This window comes from Ambystoma mexicanum, chromosome 2p (genome assembly GCF_040938575.1).
Source record: "Ambystoma mexicanum isolate Mex_15411 chromosome 2p, UKY_AmexF1_1, whole genome shotgun sequence".
In the NCBI taxonomy this organism is placed as follows: Eukaryota; Metazoa; Chordata; class Amphibia; order Caudata; family Ambystomatidae; genus Ambystoma; species Ambystoma mexicanum.
This window is the reverse complement of record NC_090923.1, coordinates 155,753,901-155,774,161: the sequence shown is the minus strand read 5'-3', so window position 1 is coordinate 155,774,161 and position 20,261 is coordinate 155,753,901. Positions and strand designations below refer to the sequence as shown.

At 44.3% G+C, this 20,261-nt stretch overlaps 1 protein-coding gene across 2 annotated transcripts in view; it reads right to left on the bottom strand.

Moving 5' to 3' along the window:
* SLC6A6 (solute carrier family 6 member 6) overlaps positions 1-20,261 on the bottom strand; it is a 466,708-nt gene that overhangs the window by 55,117 nt on the left and 391,330 nt on the right. The window contains exons 10-13 of one of the 2 annotated variants that reach the window (XM_069643408.1): positions 19,743-19,855; positions 18,713-18,850; positions 16,697-16,799; positions 13,601-13,701 (exon numbers count right to left, since the gene is read on the bottom strand). In XM_069643408.1, the coding sequence (XP_069499509.1) occupies positions 13,601-13,701; positions 16,697-16,799; positions 18,713-18,850; positions 19,743-19,855 (455 nt within the window). The remainder of the gene's footprint in view (positions 1-13,600; positions 13,702-16,696; positions 16,800-18,712; positions 18,851-19,742; positions 19,856-20,261) is intronic. The other variant, XR_011301897.1, reaches the window with a different exon arrangement.

The following is a 20,261-nucleotide window of genomic DNA, read 5'->3' as shown; positions in this document are numbered from 1 at the left end:
TTTTGTTCTGGCTAGAACCAATTTCTACATCCAACCAAAAACACGGCACCAAAGGGGGAATACATAGTTTCTAAGATGGACAAAGGAGCCACAACTCAAACTGTTAGGATCAAAACTTGACAACACCTAGCTATGAAGTACCTTTCTGCATTTGGCAGTGCTCTAATTGTTTCATCATTAGATACCACTTTGTCACTTTAGATCCCGGGACATACCATTTGACCTTTTCTAACCACTCCTTTTCACTGCATTCATATTTCTACCTTGTATGGGTGTGGTCTCTGCACGTATGGCTCATGCATAATATAAAGAACTACATCCACAATGCAGATGTGGCCTACTGCTTCTCATGCATGGTCAACCTAATAGCGTACTCACAAAGTACAGTTTCAGGACAATAAAAGTGCATATTTGTTTCTAATTGCCGTAAAAAGGATGATTTTTATATCCTACAAAGGCAGATAAAAAACAATGCCGCCCATCTCGTAGGGATTCCATGTCGCAGCTTGGATGTGAGTGCTTCAGCTGCACTGAGTCTGTTCTTAAGTGAAATTTCCAATGTCAGTGACTTGTGTGGAGATTGCTTTGGGCGATTGTGTTACATTTGTTGGCAAGGCATACCTTAAGATCTTATTACGTGGAAAATATGCCATTAGAATTTTTTTCTGCATGCTTGCTGCTTCATAATGGTCAATACAGCCAGAATGTTCTAAGTCTGACCTGGGCTTATTCAGATCTCAGATTTGAAGGCAGAAGGTTCAGAGGTCAGCTTTTTTGGTAAAACTGCCAGACCATTGGTCACTAATTAATACAATGGTTTAGCTGAACAGAAACAGCCATTAGATTCAAAAAAATGAATTTTAATGGAAATGTACAGTTTGAGGGAAACCGGGTCAAAAATTCATAGGTCTGCTTCTTTAGTAAAACGTCTTCAAATGACCAGATCCCCTCATGAACTGTCAGCTTCTTGACCAATGCAGAGCAATAGGCCATTATCTATTATGAATCTGGTTCGTGGCCTGCAGTCTCATAATAATTGTTCAGTACATTATTCCATTAAAGATGAACTTCAATAAATGTGTAATGCGCAGCTTTGAAAATGAAGTAATTGGGTTAATTGTAAATGCAACAATAATGACCTAATATTATCGGATGTACCTTCTGGGCCCTTTGCTGGATTTAAACATTGAAAAAATAGAGTGGGAAAAGCACTGTACATCATCTGCCTATAAACACAATATATTAATATGTAGCCATCTTTAATATATATATTTTGATAGCTCTTTCATTATCAGCTGCTGCAATATGAAGGATATCCACTAATTCAGATTTTTCTCGTTATTCCAAATATATAGGCATCAATAATGGTGCAGGTCCATATAAGAAAATCTGAGAGAACAGTATATTTCATTCCAATTTGAACATAGCTCTGGAGGAGCAGAGAGAAATATGTCTTTTGGTCCTTTAACAAAATAGATAGGACCAATCATAATAAAGGGGATAATTGTTGGTGTTGCCAGTATATGAAGAGAACCTTTTATAGGTCCTGTCCAATCAGAAATTGCTGCAACAGACAATACTGTATCAGTGGGTGTTGTCAAGTAATTAAGGCCAAACACACAGGAAGTTTATAGGGTTATTGGGAAAACTGCAGAGAAAGTTAGCTTGTCCAACATGAGAAGTGCTTTTTGAGGTTCCACCTGGATGTAGCTGATGGAAATCCACCTTAAAAAAGCTTTCTTCCAGAAGGACCCAAATACAGAACCCTGTCCCAAGACAGAACGAGATTGACTGTGCAGGACTTCGGAAGTAGGGACAGACTGGGAGCAGAGCTTACATAGAGGAGCTGCTTGGAGCTGTTGATGTTCCTACCTGTTCTGGGTCTTTAAAAAGTCAAAGCAAAAGTAAGTGCAACAAACACTGTACATAATATATGTGGCCCAATAATTAGTTGAAACCCGTGATAGCAATTGAAAGTCTTTGGGGGGGCAATCCTTCACTAGTTATGTCACTAAATGGGTACTGGGCTTGTAAGGGAACATCTGAGAATTGCTCTTAAAATAGAATGCCTTACAATGTATGATTGTGCAGGGCATATTTTTTTCTGACAGTATCCAAATATGAATTAATCCCCAAGTTTTCACAGGGGCAACTTGGATTTAGATTTGTGACATGGAGTAAAACGTGATTGAAAGATGTGCAGGAATTGGTGGACTTCTTGTGCTGTGAAAGCTGTTGTTCGCATAAAGAGAAATCTTAATCAGTTCTATACCTCTAAAAGTGTATTCTCTGTATGCCCGAGAATATAATGTCAATTTAAATAACCAATATAATTTTTACAAGTAACATTTTGCAGAAAAGTAATAGTTCTTTATTAAGTGGAGTTCTAATACCAATTAACATAAAGTGTTGATTACTTTTCTAATTCAAATTGATACTCTATTGCTTGTGTGACCTTTTAAATTGATCTAGATTTTGTGCTCTCCAAAATATAACCTTCTATCCTGAACCAAAGCCTGATGACGCAGTGGCCAAACATACATACCAGAATACAGGGTATGCTATGTACAAACTATAAACCAAAAAATGCTCTCGAATTTACCGTAGAATCAGACCAAAAATTATAGTTTTGGGGGAGCTGTTGAGAAGTCGACCCTGGCGGCTGCCAGTTGAGGAGCTCTGCATTGCCGAAAGTATCATGTGGAGAAAATCAATATTAGCAGCATACTGCTCAGTGCAACGGTCCAGCAGCCATGGGTTTGACTCCATTGGGGGCCCATTGGTGCATCTTTGGACATTTGGGCTGAGGTGAGATTGGAGTCCAGCAGTCTGTGATGCACCTCCAGGGCCTTCAATAGCTGGTGCGGCCTGTCAGGATTGCACTGGTACGGCCGCGCTGCTTGCCCATCTGGAGCTCTACTGTGGTCATGCAGTGAGAATGGAGTGCCACTCCAAATCCCAATTCCGGCCTGACTGCGGTGTCACCTGGCAGGCGGGCTTGGGTTAACGCTGCTGTGATGTCATCAGAAGTTGTGGCCAAGGCCCTATGCTGAGTGTATTTAGCTGCTGTTACTTGGGTGGTCCCTTCTGGATAGCGGGTGAGGTGAGTTGCTGGCCGCACCGCTCCCTGGATCCAATGTGCATTGGTGAGAGTGAGTGGAAAGGTGCTTTGATGCACACTGGGTGCCCTGGCTGCACAGGGTGCCTTGAGCCCTGTGCGGCTTCACCACCCCTGCCAAGAAGCGACCAAGTCCCTGTACAGAGAGAGAAGGAAACCAAACAGTACGAGTAGAGAGGTGACAAGTCAGTGGGGAAGGCACCCTGTACATTTCCCTCCAACACTAGTACAGTGGGTGAGACATGTCCTGTAAAGAGGGCAAAAGGAAGAGAAACATTGATGCCTAAACTGAAGTTGTGCTGAAAACCCCCAGGAAAGAGGTGGTTTCAGAGAACCTCTTGGGGGGTGACTGCGATGGAGGTTGCATGCTCAGATCTGGACATGCAGCAATTATACCAGGGCATGCAAGAGGGTTTTGCTTCATGCAGTGTTCAATTGGATGATATCACCAGCAACATTAACTCTCCGAAGGCCAGGATAGACAAAGAAAGGGGACGTATAACAACTGTGCAACGAAGGATCAGCAAAGCTGAGGACAACATCAGAGCAACGCACACCAAAATGGACTCAATGGTCAAAAGCTTGAAAGCAGTGACGGCCAAGTGTGAAAACTTAGCATTGAGATCTCGGCGAAATAACATTTGAATAATTGGGGTTCTGGAGAACAGATACCTAGGGGGCATGGAGCAGTTTGTAGAGCCATTGCTGAAGAAGATCCTGGATGAACTAGCCCTCTCCCACTTCTTCGTGGTAGAGCAAGCACATCGTGCCCAGTCGGCAAAACCCAAGAAAGGTGCACAACTGTGTCCAATCCCATGGATACTAAACAACGGCCGCGGCCTGATTTTAAAGTATGTGCTTGCGAAGGGCATGCTCCAGTACTAGTCCGGTAGGATACACATATATCCAGACTCATCCACAGCAGTACAGAATGAACGTAGAACATTTCAGGGAGTGTAACATTTGCTGCGTGAGAGGCAAATTAAGTATTCTATGTTGTACCCAGCCAAACTATGATATGACATGACTATTTATAACGTGCTTAATACACAGAGGTTTCTAAGCGCGGACCTGGGGATCGAACCTGTGGTGCTCCGTGTTGTCTTGCTTCCAAGGCGAGCACGTTGCCCCTGAGCTATCCACCAGAGACAGCTCAAGACGAAATGCATTTTTTACCATGCCAGAAGAAGTCCTATCCTTTATTGAAAGCAATGTGCTGGTGCCACGAAATGCAATATGAGTATTGTGCTATCTCTCTATTTTCAGGCCTGAGTCTACCATACTGTTATTTACCTGCTTTATGTGGAAGGGGCATAGTCTATGTGTACAAGGAAGTAGTTTCATCCTAGCAAGCTACAAACAGATGTACAGTAGTCATGGTTTTCTGCAGTTGCGGTCGCCTATCAGTGCCCTCTAGTAAGGCGAGTCAAACTGGTTATTGGGTACATCAAAAGGTTGGGGTCTGTAGTGTGGGATGGGGGAATTTATGAGGGGGGCTATAAAAAGTGCTTGGCATTTTGAAATGGGATTGAAAACATAGTCCAGGGAGTGTTACATGAAGCTTCAGAGATATGTGGTTATGACTGTATGTGATATATATAACATATGCACGTATAAAACACATGTAATGTGAGCACGGAGTTAACATGTATTCATTGGAATGTACGTGGGTTGAACAACACAGTTAAGGTGCAAAAAATCTCGGCATATATCGAAAGACATTGGGTGTATGTCATTCTATTGCAAGAGTTGCGCACCACCACAGTAGTATATAAGGTCTTTGAGCGGAAGTGGGGACCTTACAGATCTTATACAGTCACAGGGGGGTTGTTAATATTGATACATGAATAAGTTAGCTTCAAATGGGCCTCAACCGAGATAGCTCTAATGGACAGATATTTTGCAGTTGAAGGTTATATAGCAGGGCAGGAACTATTGATAATTAACCCGTAAGGCCCCATTCTGGATGACCCTGAGTTTTACCAACGCCTCTTTTCAATATGCAACAAAGCCCCAAACACACGGGTCTTTTGGGGAGGGGACTTTACTGTTGCTTTAATTCCAGAACTGGATCGAGAAAGAACATCGATTAGGAGTCAACCCAAGGGTGCGCTTAGCATCAGAGAGGCTATGAAGGACAGGGACGGGATGGATGGATGTGTGGAGGTGTCTGCACTTGCGATTTAAGGAATACACTCATTGCTCCTCGGTACATAACTCGGCTACACGCATTGATTACTGGGTGTTTTCGCGGCCACTGATATCCCAGACAGTGTCATGCACTATTCATCCGTGTATTTATTCTAACCACTCGCCATTGTTTATAAAAAATATGCCTGAGCACTGGGATGCAAGAAAAGGCCCCGTGGAGATTTAAGCCGGATTAATTGCAGGGTATAGCTTTTGAAACTAATGTCTAAGAGCACATCACTCAATATTTTGAGCCGAATGATGGTACGGTGTCGGAAGTAAGTACACTCTGGCAGGCATTTAAGGTATATATTAAGGGCATAGCCATGGCGACGGAATATGGTGTTTTTGCACTATCTGGAATGAACTGTTAAATTCAGAGCAGAAGCTTAGAGCCCTAGAATGTGAGTATGAAACATCCAAAACTTGGGCGGGTCTGTCGGATATCCAAAGGGAACTTGATAACTTTCGATCGTTGGCTGAGCAGGAAATAAAATACTTTGCGTTCCCGGCCATTGCTAGGCAATACGTGGAGTCAGGTCAAACGGGTAGACCACTGGCCAAGTTAATTAAAAATGAAATGGCGTTACCAGAGGGGCTGGCCAAAGGGGGTGATGCAAATGATCTTTGCATAGAACATAGAGTGATAGTTGATGCCTTCTTGCAATTCTATAAGACGTTATACTCCAATAGGTCCGGTAAAACAGGTGGCGAAAGCAGACAGTAGTTAGACGAGCTGCCAATACTTTTGCTGTTGGTAAAGGCGCGAGAGAGCTTGAATGTGCTCATCATGCTGGAGCAGTTTTTGACAGCCATAGAAGACCACTCCATTGGCGAAGCCCCTGGCACTGATGGGTTAGGTATAGAATTCTATAAAAATGATAAAGATATCCATGCACCTTACCTGTTGCAAGTATGGGAAGAGGCATTGGCTCATGGGATATTCCCTCAAGGCCTCAGGGAGGCGGTGATAATGCTCCTACCAAAACTGAATGACAATGTGGAAGATGAAGGAGGGAACAGGACACTGGGCCTCATTACGACCCAGGCGGTAAGGGGTTTACGGCAGCGTAAACAGCGCCGACCCTTACCGCCTGAGTACGAGATCCCTTAGCGCCATGGCGGATTTAACACCTGCTTTTAGCAGGTGTTAAAATCCATGGCGCTAAGGGACCATGGAGTTAATTACGCCACCGTAATTTACGGTGGCGTAATTAACGCCTTCCCCACTCCCATTATGCCCTATGGGGCAAAAATGGGAATGGGGAAGGGTAAATGGGGATTGGGGACTTACCGCCCCGCCGACCTCGGAATGGGGCAGTAAGTCCGCCATCCACCATGGCGGAGTTGGGAACTTAGCGCCATGGACCATGGTGCTAATAGCGCCATGGCCCTTCGCCAAGGTCGTAATGAGGCCCACTGTCTTTATTAAACATGGAAACAAAGATTTTCACGTGGGCATTGTCTAACCGGACGCAACCTCTGTTGCCCTTTTCAATACATGTAGATCAATTCAGTTTTATTCAGGGGTGATCCACATTGCTGAACCACAGGAGGCTGTTAAATGTCATGGCGCAAATTGAACCCGCTGTAGCAGCAGTGGCCGTTTCATTAAACGCCAAAAAGGCATTTGACTGTGTCTCCTGGGAATTTTTTCTGGAAGTAATGAAAGCCTATGGCTATGGGTTTTACTGTATTAGTTGCATACAGGGATCAAGGTTGGGAATGCGTGCTCAACCCGTTTCAGCTGGAGAGGGGCACGAGAAAGCAGTTCCCTCTCTCGCCCCTGTTGTTTGCTATTGAACCTACAACAGACATGTTGAGACATAAACATGGACGCTGTGGCATGAGAATGGCAGTGGCATCTGAGCTGGCCTCAATCTATGCGGGTGATGTGATATTATATGTCAAAGAGCCGGACATTAACATGGCACCAATAATGAACTACAGAACAGCGTTTGGGGAATATTCTGGACTAGCAATCAACTGGGCAAAGTCGGAGGTTTTCCCCTTTACAGACTGTACAACACCACCTGCGGAGTTGTTGAGGGGGTCTCCTATCTACTTTAACTATCTGGGAGTGACTGTATCTAGAGTCACTGCGCTGCTAAGGCAAATTACCATTGATGACTTTATAGGGGTGCTCTTCTAGAAGCTGGGCAAATGGGCCTGGCTCCCTATCTCCCTAATTGGGAATCATAGCACTAATTAAGATGGTGGTTTTGCCTAAAACTCTTTATCTATTTGTGAACTTCCCAATTGTAGTGAATAGCACATTTTTTTTTAAATACTAAAAAAAAGATTGCAAATATTATATTGCATCCCGAACCAGTACAAATTAAATACACTGTGATGACCATGCCATATGCCCGTGGGGGAGGGGGTGTTTACAAGCCCCATATTTTGTACTATTTGGTTGCACAAACTAGCTTTGCTTCATACTGGGGAGGTACCCCCCAACCCCCAAGAACATCCCCACGTCTGGCTGGAGCAATAGGCAGCAGCAATATAAATCTGAGCTCTGCCCTCTTAAGCACTGGTTATGTGGATGACTGCCTATGTGGATGACTGCCCGTATGACCCAGTTCAGACATCCCTGAAAGCCTGGAATAGACTCACCCGAAAAATAGGAGTACTCCATGTGTATCCTGGCAATGTCCCCATATGGGGAATGTCAGATGTTCCGCCTACAATAGATGCAATTATTGAAATCAATGTGGAGTAGAGCAGGTTTTGTGGTGTTAAGCGATATGTTTGGTGTTAAAGCATTCCTAAAGTCAGAGGCAGTACAGCAAGAATGAGAGAATAGCTCATTGGTTGCAATCCAATATCTGTGGCTCTGATTGGCCTTGCGTGCCAAATCAAAGAGATTCCCAGTAGAGCCTGCTATACACGCATGCACACAACTCTTGGGTGGGGCGCGACAACCAGACATATGGTGTCCCCTCGATACACGATGGTGTGTTGGCAGCACCGTCAAAGGCCAAGGATAAATGGTCAAAGGCGTTGGGCATGGAATTGGAGGATGTAACTGGTCTAAAATATGTAAATGAACTAAAGAAGTCTCTTTAAACTCGAATTTAAAAGCCATACAATTTAAGATACTGCAGGAGATTCACCATAAGCCTGCAAAAAATGGTGCATTTAATGCAGAAGCTAATGCTATATGCTTTAGATGTCGCATGCTTGGTGCTGATGATGTACATATGTTGTGGCAATGCCCTAAACTAAACACATTCCAGTTTAAGGCATGCGCTGCGTTATCTGTGGTGGTGGGTGTAGAAATGCCACAGGATCCCTTATCGTGTTTACTGGGGTGTTATGATAAGAAGCCGGTAGTGAAATTCTAAATCTGCCCCCAGTCTTTCTGTTGGCAAAGAGGGTGATACTGTTGAGGTGGAAACAGGAAAACCCTCCCACGCTGCCGCAATGGTTGAAAGACCTCACCTGGGCCAACACGAATGAAGAAACGTATTTACTGCAATTTCCTTCGATCAGTCGACTGAGGGATATCTGGGAGGACTACAGCGCATATCTACGGAACAAGGCCACAGAGGTCATGTGCTGTGACCGCTAGACAGTTTTGTGATGCTCTTCGGAAAGTTTATATGTAGAATGCTAGCACCGGTACACACCGGCATCAATGTACTTGGTGCAAATGTACGTATGAATGTATCAGTCGTAACTGTATGTGCTGTATTATGCCAAGCTTTTAATAATGTTTTTTTAAAAAAAGAATAATAGTTATATGCAAATCCAATGTTTTTCTCTGATGCCAAAACTTGTCGATGAGGTCAGATAAAATCATGCATATACTATAGTCAGAAGTGTTTGTGTTTTTTTCTCTGAAATGTGAAGCCTTCACGTGTGAATGTTCATTTGGGAGAAGACTGCATATTTTTGTCAAGAATAGTTATTCAGGCTTATGTTTATACAAGTAGATGTTTATTTGCATTGTTAATATGAAACATTAGCGAGATGATAGGCCGTATGCGTTTGTTTTCTGTACACAAGCTGCCTGTGTTTGTGTGGAATATTTCGGGTGACTTCCCTTTAACTTAGAGTTATTATTTTAAATAAAACAGAATATTCAGATTAAAACCCGCCTGTTTCTGGTATCAAATGTTGTCGTGGGATTGTCGTGGTGAGGGCAGTGCTTAATAATATCACACTGCTGCTGCTCCATGTCACATGTTTGGCGCTGCAGCAACTTCTGGCACAGGCTAGTAGTAAATACGCAACTAAGACATGCTCCTCCTGTAACTGCGCATCGATGCCCCTGGGCTGTGTGAGCACTTTAAAAATGCAAATGGCATTTCAGAAGTTCGTCTTTGCATGAGCTTTTCGCGCTAAGTACAGCCGGTTCGGTTTCGGCCCAATAGGTTCACTGTTCCGGGTCCTCTCCCTGAAGCTTGTTTGTGATGTAATGAGGCCGATAACATTAAAAGGAAGAACGGAAACACCCAGGAAAAAATGCACAGTTCATGTTTCGCTTAGATGAATGCTATCCAGGGTCGGACTAGGGCATACAATTGTCTTGATTCGGGCTCGGCACTAATGAAAAAAGTGGCCAAAGTTGCAAACGACAATTAATTCCTTTTGTGACAGACACTAGTGGGACCACGTTGCCGCCCGTGCCCCGCCCGGTCCTGTGCTTTGCCCTGCCTTGCCTCAATCACTTAGGCTACCTTCCGTGGAGCCACCACCGCCACAGCCATGCTGAGCCTGATGATGACAAAAATAGGTGTGCGGTGCAGTGGCCCCACGGAAGGTAAGATTTTAAAAGAATAAACGTATATTTGGGTGGCTGGGGCCCATCACTTAAGTGATGGGCCCCAGCCGTCACTCAAAATAAGTTGTTTCTTTTAAAACCTACATTCCGTGGGGCGGGGCCCCGGCCACCGGCCCCACGGAAGGTCAAGTTTTCAAAGAAAAAAGTAAAAAACATACTTTTGAGCACAATCCACGGGTCCGGTGCACGTGGAAGAGTCATCAGACTCAGTCTGCGGCAGCCGGCAGCCCCTGGACACAGAAATTGGCCTGGCCCTGGCACTGACTGCAGTCAGCATCACACTGCACACAGGTCACACAGACAGAAGCCCGGGCGCGGACAGGCCCCTGGTGGGGTCCTGACTCCTGGGCAGCCAGGAAAGCTCCAGGGGACCGTGCCGCCGCCCGGGCCTCAACCTGGGCCTTCTTTGCCTGATCACTTGACTGTGACAGGCTCAGTCTGAACCGCACGCAGAAACAAGTGACTTACCTGCTTTGCCGGCTGGGACTTGGTCTCCTGACAGGCCTCAGGGTGGGGGGGGCGGGTACACACACTGGCACCTGCACAAATGAAAAAGCAGGCAGAGGGGGCCCCAGGAAGCAACTAGGCCGCACCATGCAGTGCAGCAGGGCAGGCTCTCTCTCTCACAAGTCAGGACTGACAACGCCACACCTCGACACCTTCACTTCACAGTAACTCGTGAAATGAAGGTGGCGCTGTGGTGCTTCCTGTGGCAACAACAACACATCACCATGTAATTTCACTGGCTCAGAAGAACAGCCAATGAAAACTGCACATTCTGTGTTACTATACAGAATGTATCAAATACTGCATAGTACCAACAGAATGGTAGATTTCATTGGCTGTTGTTTGTAACAGTTTGTTGTTCATTGCTATTGCTGGTCCCTCCCAGGCCCAGCCAGCCATAGCCTGCAACCTGCAAGCACGAGAGAGATCGAGATCAGAATGACAAATCCCAATGATTTATAATTGAAGCAAAGCTAAGTTGAAGAACAAATAAAGCAATTGCACGTGCGCTGGCCTGCATGAGTTCTGGTGCCCAAAAAAGAGTGCCGGTGTTGGGCAACCACCCCCACAAATTAAGCACTGGGTGAGGGGTCTTAGATCATAGGACTTTTTCCATAAACGGGTACTTCAATCCCAGAGATAGATTAAAGCCATTAGAGATGTTGGCACTGCATGTTGCAGACTAAAGGGCAAAGTAAGTTTCCCTTGTTCTTAACAAGCCACCTCTTATTAGCATGTCATGTTCATAAAACATATTCACTTGCATTCCACCAATAGCAGTGATTGGATGATTGGGATCTTATTGGTTCCAAAAATAGCATCTTATTTTCAGGAAGCATTACAATCCCATGGTTTTCCTGGGTTTACCTATCCAATTTTGAATGAACTTCAAATAGATCAGAATGCAGCTTTTAAAGATGTTTGAGTTACAACTAATGCTTAATATGTTTACAAACTTCTTGAAACTGGCATATGTGACACACATGATCAAAAGCATTATAGTGAAGGCTGTACACTTGTCACGCTTAAATCCAAGCACCTCCACGGCTTCACTGATTTTACAAAACGATTTCCTTTTTTGTGCTTGTTAGAGATATGCAAATACCAGTTTAAAAACCACCAAAACCTCTCCAATGATCTTGAAAAACAATAGCCTGAATAAATGACACACAGCCTGAGGGGTATCCGATAATATTATCCCCATATATGGTCACCATATATAATGTCACCGGGAAAAGGTTGTGGCAACATTATATATGGGGCAGCAGGGAGCGGGAGTTTCAGAGGTGTCCCCCACTCTGCATGACAAACAAAGGTTTTGGGGACCAAGGGGGTGTCACCCGCATGTTCAATGCAATGTAATAAGGTCCCTGCAATTTCTTTTGCGACATTTTTGCCAGGCGACATTATTACATGGAACCGCCTGAGGCATGAGCCACTTATTTTAAAATAATAATAAAAGGTGCAATGAGTAAATCTCAATAAAATTCAGTACATTTAGTTAAAAACAATTGTGCTCATCTAGAAGAGCTCATTATCAACAGGATATACTTGAGATTTTTTACATAGGAATTATTCTTATTATGGGTTTCTTTTTTTACTCGGGTTTGTAACTGAAAATAATTGCACTTCAAGGAACCTTCTTTTTCAGCAAGATGCAACAGAAAAAAAGAGAACGCATTGTAAATGCTAATTGCCTCCAAATGGAAACAATGGCAGGTTCAGTCAAATGCGATTGGAGGAAATAGGAAAAGAAACAAAGAAAGGGGATAATAGCAACTCACCCACATCCACATTTCGTGCATTACATTCAGAGCATATATTGCTGCAAAATCGGAACTGTGCACAGAATCTTCAGCGGCTTATCAAGTCAGTGCATGATTGCTTCCAGATCACCCTTTAGATGACCTGTGGCTGTGCCAGAGCCGGGTACAATTCCTCAGAAAACCTTGTCACTTTCTGACCAGTCTAACAAAGAGAAGGAAGTAGTATAGACAGTGAAAGAGGGCGGCTGGGCGGTGCTAGGCCAACCAATGCAAAGACCGGGACTGAAGGGGGTGTGGCCAACCAGTGAAAGGGCTGGAAGACTGGGGAGAGAATTCCTGTGTAGGGCACGAAAGTGGGGCAGACGTATATTGAGAATGGGCCGAGTAAGTTGGGGCAGTGAGACTTGCAATATGCTGGGTGCCACGGCAAAATGATTAGGATTACTATGACAGAGAGTAATAGAAAAACAGGTGTGTGCAATTTAAGCATTTGGTGACAGAAACGGCAAGCAAGACCGAGCCTAGGTAGCGCGGGCTCAGGGGGCGCCAATAGTGAAAGAATTTTTTTGGGAGGTGGAGATGGCTTCCGCCATAGTAAATATAAAAGGGTCTAAGTCCCTTTTCTATTCCGTTGGCAGTCTTTAGTGTATGGGGATGGAGTGCGGTGTAGAAAGTGGGAAGCCACGAGCAGCAGGTTAGTCCCTAGATTGTGGAGAGAGGGAGGGGTGGTGTGGGAAATTATAAGTATCCGTGGGGATGGGGAGGGCTCGGTAGAGGAGACAGAGTGGGCTGAGGGCAAAATTAAATGGCGGCGCTTGGGAAAGGCGTGTGAGAACACGCCAGAGGATAATGGTACTTTCTGCTTGGAATGCCAGCCACCTTATTGGCTCAGCACTCTTCCTCTGTTGTAAATGCATAAACCTAGATAGTCAATTCATTACATTCATGTTGCACTAAATGCAGAAAGAAATTAAATTAGATTGCTAATGTTATGTTCTTTGACCTTGAAAGCCACTGACACCCGCACTCATTGGCGGCTCTGGCTATGTAGTGTATGTGTAATTTACGCAACTCAAACCTGACGTCAGCGGTGAATGGCTCAGGTTAGGGCGCAATATTGGCACGGAAGCAGTGTTTGAGGGCCATGCTGCAGTGGTGCCATTAAATGCACTCAATGGGCTAGGTGCATCCCACATTCAGTGGGGGCACAATGTGCAAAAATCTCACCACGCAGAGGAATGGCGTGATGACAGTCCAGCTCCACTTCATCCAGGGACCCGGCCGATACCCAATCATATCCTCGATGGCGTCATATAACTTATCAGCGCCTAAATGAAGGCATCACAAACAAGGGAGTCAGTGCCACAGTTTACAGTCTATAGTCAAAAGCAACAGCAGATTGCGTCAAGAAGAGCGAGCAAGGTGAGCTGATGATAAATAGCAGGTCTAATTCCACCTTCCCAGAGGCCTCCCTTTGGTGCCTGAGCATTAGAAATTGGCCATTGGACACAAGGCGGTAATGTATACACTACTTCGCTGTATGGACGGTATGTGTCACACTACAACCTGCTGAGAACTAGGCTTAACAACATCTCGGCAACCTAGGACCCTCCCATGCCCATTACATAACACAATTTAGTACCCGGCGAGGGTCAACCAGAATGTAAGAAACATTCTGATTGGCCTTCGCCCGGTCCATACCTCGCCGGGAATCTCTCGGACGGGATTCCATTCCTTTGACCCCGGCGGGGGGGGGGGGCGTGGCAGCACCTCAGCCAATGAGGAGCCTCGAAGCCATCCCCGCTCCGAGCCTCCACACGGCTGGAGGCTGCCTTCGTATCCCTTCGGGGATTCAGGTAAGTTTTTATTTTTGTTTTATTTTCCTCCCCTCTCCCCTGCACACAATCCCATTCCCGCCCTCCCATCCCCACTTACCTATTTCTGCCTTTTTGGGAGCGAACGCGCTGGGAACATTTCCCGATGGCCGCCATGGAAAGGGAAAACGGACTCTGTTCGCCCTTTCCCAGCGCCCATTTCCTAAAAGAAGGCTATCAGTACCCTGGTCTTGCAGGCGGGGATACTAATAGCAATATGCCCCTCGCCGCAGGGGCATTACCGAGACAGGCAATGCCTCGTGGCCTTCGTTATGACCGCTTCAGCTACCCAAGTCATTTCTGACTAACATTTGATACTGGAGCAACCCTTTATCAATCCTCTATCAATCCTTTATCAAATAACAAGTGTTTCCTGTTTGCGTCAACAATGTCCAGCGGTGGGCCAGGCACAGGAACAGGAGGACATGGTACATAACATCCTAAAGCCCAATGGATTCTGCCAGTCATCGAGCCAAGAAGGGTACAGACCTTGGGTGTGCAGGTCTTGTTTAGAGCAGAGGCTGGGTTGCCGCTAAACATTGATTTCTATGAAGCCCATCAAGATTCTGAGAATGTAGTTCATATGATAGATTGTCCCTCCTCCAGGGAACCTTGAGCCTAACCATGTACAGAAATCCCATTGTTTATTTGCAAGACCGGGGGTTTTAGCGCAATTACACCTATATTCTCATTTCAATGTTAATGTTAGCCACACAAAGGTAGGGACCAGCACGTTATTTCCCACTGAGAGCAATTTACTGCAATGGGGGAACCGTGACTTTTAGGGGAGCCATTACCACTGCTTTAGGACAACAAATACAGCGGATCCAAGTGCGAGTGGCTGGGACTCTTGTTGTTATACCGGGTGCTATGAATGACACATTACAGGAGCGTCCAGGAAGCTTGGTCATAACCCCCCTGTGTGGACCAACATCGCATTTCCGTCACAAAGCGAAACAATGAAGTGACTTGTTCTTCTGCATGTCTTGACCTACATCCTGTGTGCTTTCACCCAGTATCATGTAGGCATACCAACAAAGCGGGTGGAATGCCATGCCTTCTGCTTTGGAAGGCAGGAAGGGGGGGGGTGCAGAAAGGAAACCTCGTCCTCCAGTTTTACCTATAGATGGAATATTTCGCCCACATGTTACATGTCTGCAGGTTCTGCTCTTACCTTGCGACTGCGCACTGTATAAAGATTAGAACGGGCATACCCGTATTGAATCTCCTCAAGTGTGAGGGGTACATCTGGAAAGGCGCGTTACGGGCTGGGTATCACTTGGAGATACTGAGACCATTGCAGTGAGGACCAAACTAGCAAGCAGTGTGTCAAGGGACTGATGCTCTGTTAGGACACTGTACAGCCTACAGCACCACCCAGAATTCCATTGGCACTAGATACTTCAATACCAGATTCCTTTAACATTAGATCACATAGTTCCTGATCTGTTGGCCATGCTTGCGTCAACGTTCTAATTAACTTTTCAGCTAAGAACATTAAATACATAATGCTAAGCTCAATTCCCACTTCAATCTTTTATTGCTTCACCCACCAACACTGAAAGTCATTCTGCAATTGGCTCAAAACTATTACATCCAGGCTGCATCTGTTGTTCCAGGACGCAACAAATATCACTCCATCATGTAGTGTTTTATGTCCCATTGGTGGAGGGATCACAAATTAAGAACCATTTTGAATAAATACAATTACACACAGATCCATTTATGGCAAATGCTCCCATCTTAAATGTATCATTGGTTGATCATGAATTGATCCACCTACAAATCTAGATTCAGCACGACAGTCTGTTCCTTCCCCTGCAGCTGACAGATTGATAAAAAGACTATTGTCCTTGATTCCTGCTACTCATGTACCATTTCAAGAAACTCGAGAACCGGATCTATGTCGGGTTTTCAGCATTCCCCTCGTTAATATTCATGAAGCACATTTGCATACAATGATTCTAAATGTATGAACACTTTCCCTCATGAATATTAATGAGGGATATCCTGAAAACCCGTCAGGATCCCGGGCCTGGAGTTGGACAACCAATCTATGACTGATAGAACAATCACTTTTTCCCATTAGTATTACGTTTAACGGCAATGTCTTCACAAATTCTAGAAGTAGCACAACAAATGGTCCTTCATAAATTACTGCTAGATGATTTGTTGTATGGCCTTGAATGTTACCTATCATAAAGCTATTAACACTGCATCCTTCCATGCTGCCTTTGCTCTCTTACATTTAACAGTGGTTAAACTAAGAGCAGAGCCATCAGTCCTGTAAGTCACCTCCCAAAATCACCGTTCTAGGTTATTAGTGCTTCACCCTTTGGGCATAATATTTTAGTGGTAGCCAACATTAAAATTAGGATTTGTATTAAAATAGGAAAAAACGTTCCGATGTACATGACAATTTCCGTTATATCTGAATATCTTGACTTACCATAAACCCAGGATACAGCAATGCATTCAAAGAATGCAACCCACAAAAGGCATACACCGCTGGCTGCATAGTAGTCAAAGAGTTGAAACACGTACATCCCGCCCTGGGGAAGAACGAGAGCCAGTTACCTTTAAAAACTCAAAACTGTGCATTATTCAGGTAGCATAAGCTTTGCAGTGCACATTCAAAAAATCATGTTGTCTTTGGTGGAGCTACTGGACTATACATTTTCCCTCTAACCCACTCTCGGCTCACTAATGTATTCTACATTATACATGTATTCACAAGATGCTGTCGTCATGCACCCAGAAGACATGTTTTAGCTGGATACTGCTCCACCTTTGGCCATTTTTGCCACAGGGTAAGGTGACTTATGAATAAAGATGCACCTTAGTTTAGTGCTTCATAAAGGCCCTCATTATGAGTGAGCTGGCCTGGAAAAAAGTGCTGATAACAACGGTTACCGGCACCTTTTCCCGACCTGCTCACTCCGGTGCCGGTGCTTCAGTGTTCCCATTCCTGTGGAGTCCTATGCATGGGAACTTACTGTTTCTCCGCCACCCATTATATCCCGGTATTACCGGGATATCGGGAGGCGGAAACTGTAAGCCGCGTTTGCCGGCAGGCCGCAGGTAGGATTGGCGGCCTACCGGTAATCTTGTTATGAGGGCCAACATGTTTTATTGTTGTTTAGAGAGTGAGTGAAAAGATGTACTTTAAGGTTCAACAAAGAGTTGTTGTTGATGTGCAATGTGTACAAACAAAGGCATAGAAACATAGTGTACATTGCAAATAATCTGCTGAAATTATGTATAGACAATCTATTTTTGTACTTATCAATCATTAAAGTAATTGTGCTATTGAATGAGATATATTAAAGAGAAGTAGGCGGAGTGTTTGCTCTTTGCGTCGACACCATCAGTTTGTTAATTTCAGAAATATTCCATCACACAGAAAAATATATAATATACAAATAAGTTTAAAGAAGCACATAGCAAAATATAGTGATGTAAAAAGTTAAGTCACATGAGAGCAATACAAACAAGATCGAAATAAGCAGCTCAGCAGTGTGTACATTAAAAGGCGTCCTACTGTCTGATAGAATCAATACAAAGATCCCAATATATATAACTCATATAAGTTAACTTTTCAGATTTAAAGCTGCCTGTATATACACAAGAAGCCCCTCGCCAACACACATTGGCCATTAACAGAACATATGAAACACGTCTGAATTGGATAGAATGTGTAGCTTGCCGTAATGGTTTGATAGGTTTTATCCATGTACAACGGCAAGCAGGACAATTAGAATGAAATGTAAGAGATTTTACTTTGGAGCAGAACACAGCGGACAAGACTTATTGTCCAATGTGTTGTGTGTTTATTTCAGCTGTCTATAACAGATTTAAGCAGTAATAAGTCAAACCTTTCATAAGGAGTCAAGCAACTAGTTATTGACGATTACATGAATTGCCCAAAGTATGAATTAATGATGAGGTTATGGCTATGAAATGGTTGAATCAGTTTGTCGGTAGCTAGAATCAGTGTGTCTGATGCACATTCACAAACTGGCTCCGGTGCTGCAGTTGTCATTGCTGATAGCACCAATGAAGCTCACAGGCTTTCTTGCAATTTTTGCTTGATTGGGTTTCATGGACTCCAGTTCAGTGATCAAAGACAATCTGAGAGTTTGCATATTTGAAATTCTCTATTAAATACTCAGTATACTAATATGTTCAACAAGTGTATACGTGGACTACTTACCATCTCACGCTTATCTTCAAAGGCAGCAAATGTACCAATGATTGGGTGCAAAAAGGGGAATTTTGGAGCTACATACATAGTAATTGCATGTACACGGGAGGACATACACAGGGCAAATCCTTCACTTCACCTTGGATATCAATCAATTACATCAACAGCCTGCCCATATGGGCACATTTAAGTATTCTGACTCACAGGTGTACCTGGCAGCCCTGTGCTAGACTGGTAAAATGACAGCCTTACTATACTTACTTCAGTGACCATAGCAAGTCCCAGAAGATAGCTGAGCAAACATACTATGGCGATGAAGATCTCCCGTCGGTAACCCTTCCTTAGGAAGGATGGGTACAGATCTACTAAAGAAGTGATCTGTCCTTCAACTTCAACAAACTGGGGGAAAGAAGAAGTAAGAACCATCAACAACCAGCATTAAAACTGAAAAACACATGCCTTAGGAGACCCCCCCCCCCAAGTTCCCATGATCCGGTTCTCTGTCAGCAAATGACATTCAAAGTCATAACATTGTCTTATGTTAAAGAAACTCCTAAATTTAGACATCAGGCCTCACCAGTGGAAGCCTACAATAGGGGTTGGTTATGCTCCCATGCAGTGAAAATGTGGGCGAATAGTTGGTGTGTACCGATACGTTTGAGGTGATATCAAGTGTGATCAAGTGGAATCAATCGATCATTTGCAAAAGGCGAAGCAGGATTTCCTCAGCATAACAAGGTAGGTGTCAGCAATGGCTGTGCTGTCGACTCGCGCTGCACCCTAAGAGTAGATACCAGTTACAAAAGTCATTAAAAGTTTCCAAAGACAATATAATAGTGTCATTTATTATTGTGTTTGATAACAGCCGACACATGTTTCGACACTTTGACGTTCTCACGGCAACTGTGCTCTTACAAAAGTATCCAAAAAGAGTGGTGCTCCAGTACTCTGTTTTCAATCCTGCGTGTATGCTTCCATTCTCATTGTGGCCTTGCTGCTCTTTCCATGGCGTGATGGTACGTGTAGTCCATAGGGATGGCTACCAAACAGCACGTCAGTTTCCGCCACTGGAAACATTGAATTACTACTCTTAGGGTGTAGCGCAAGTCGATAGCACGACCATTGCTAACACATATTTTTTTAACAGAGGTAAGGGGCATACTTCTGAGTGCTGCCGCTTACCACGCATTATTAGTAGGCAGCCATAGCGCACCAGCCTATGTTTTATACCCCCCTACATTTCTTAACGAGGTAGGTAAATTGACATTACACATCATGCAAAGGTTCTTACCTGGCTGTCAAGACCAAGCAGCAGAAGCATAATAAAAAAGAGGATGGCCCAAAAAGTGGGCAGCGGCATCATGGACACAGCTTTCGGGTAGGCAATGAAGGCCAATCCAGGGCCTGGCCAGGATGTCAAGACACAATGAGAGAAAAGATGGGAGGGAGCGTGTCAGTATCATCTACTGTTGCATCAGTTTCTCCAATTACACAAACTCAAAAGATACCCATCTCTTCTGGAATGTCCACTAGCCAGCCCATGGGAATGCAATGTTTAGATCTGAAACCAAGTCCAGCCATGAATAATGGCACCCCAAGCAAAGGCAAGGGTGTGACACCCTGAAGGACCTCACTAGTATCTCCCAACTGCATATGAAGACAACCTGTGCCCCAGTTCTCCTGAAGCAAATGTATTTGATGTATGAACTGTGTATTTCATGTATCCCAACCCCAACTGGAATAATTCACAATGTACATTTGCATAATCAAGCAGTGAGCGGATACAGCGGGAAACAATCACACATGGAAG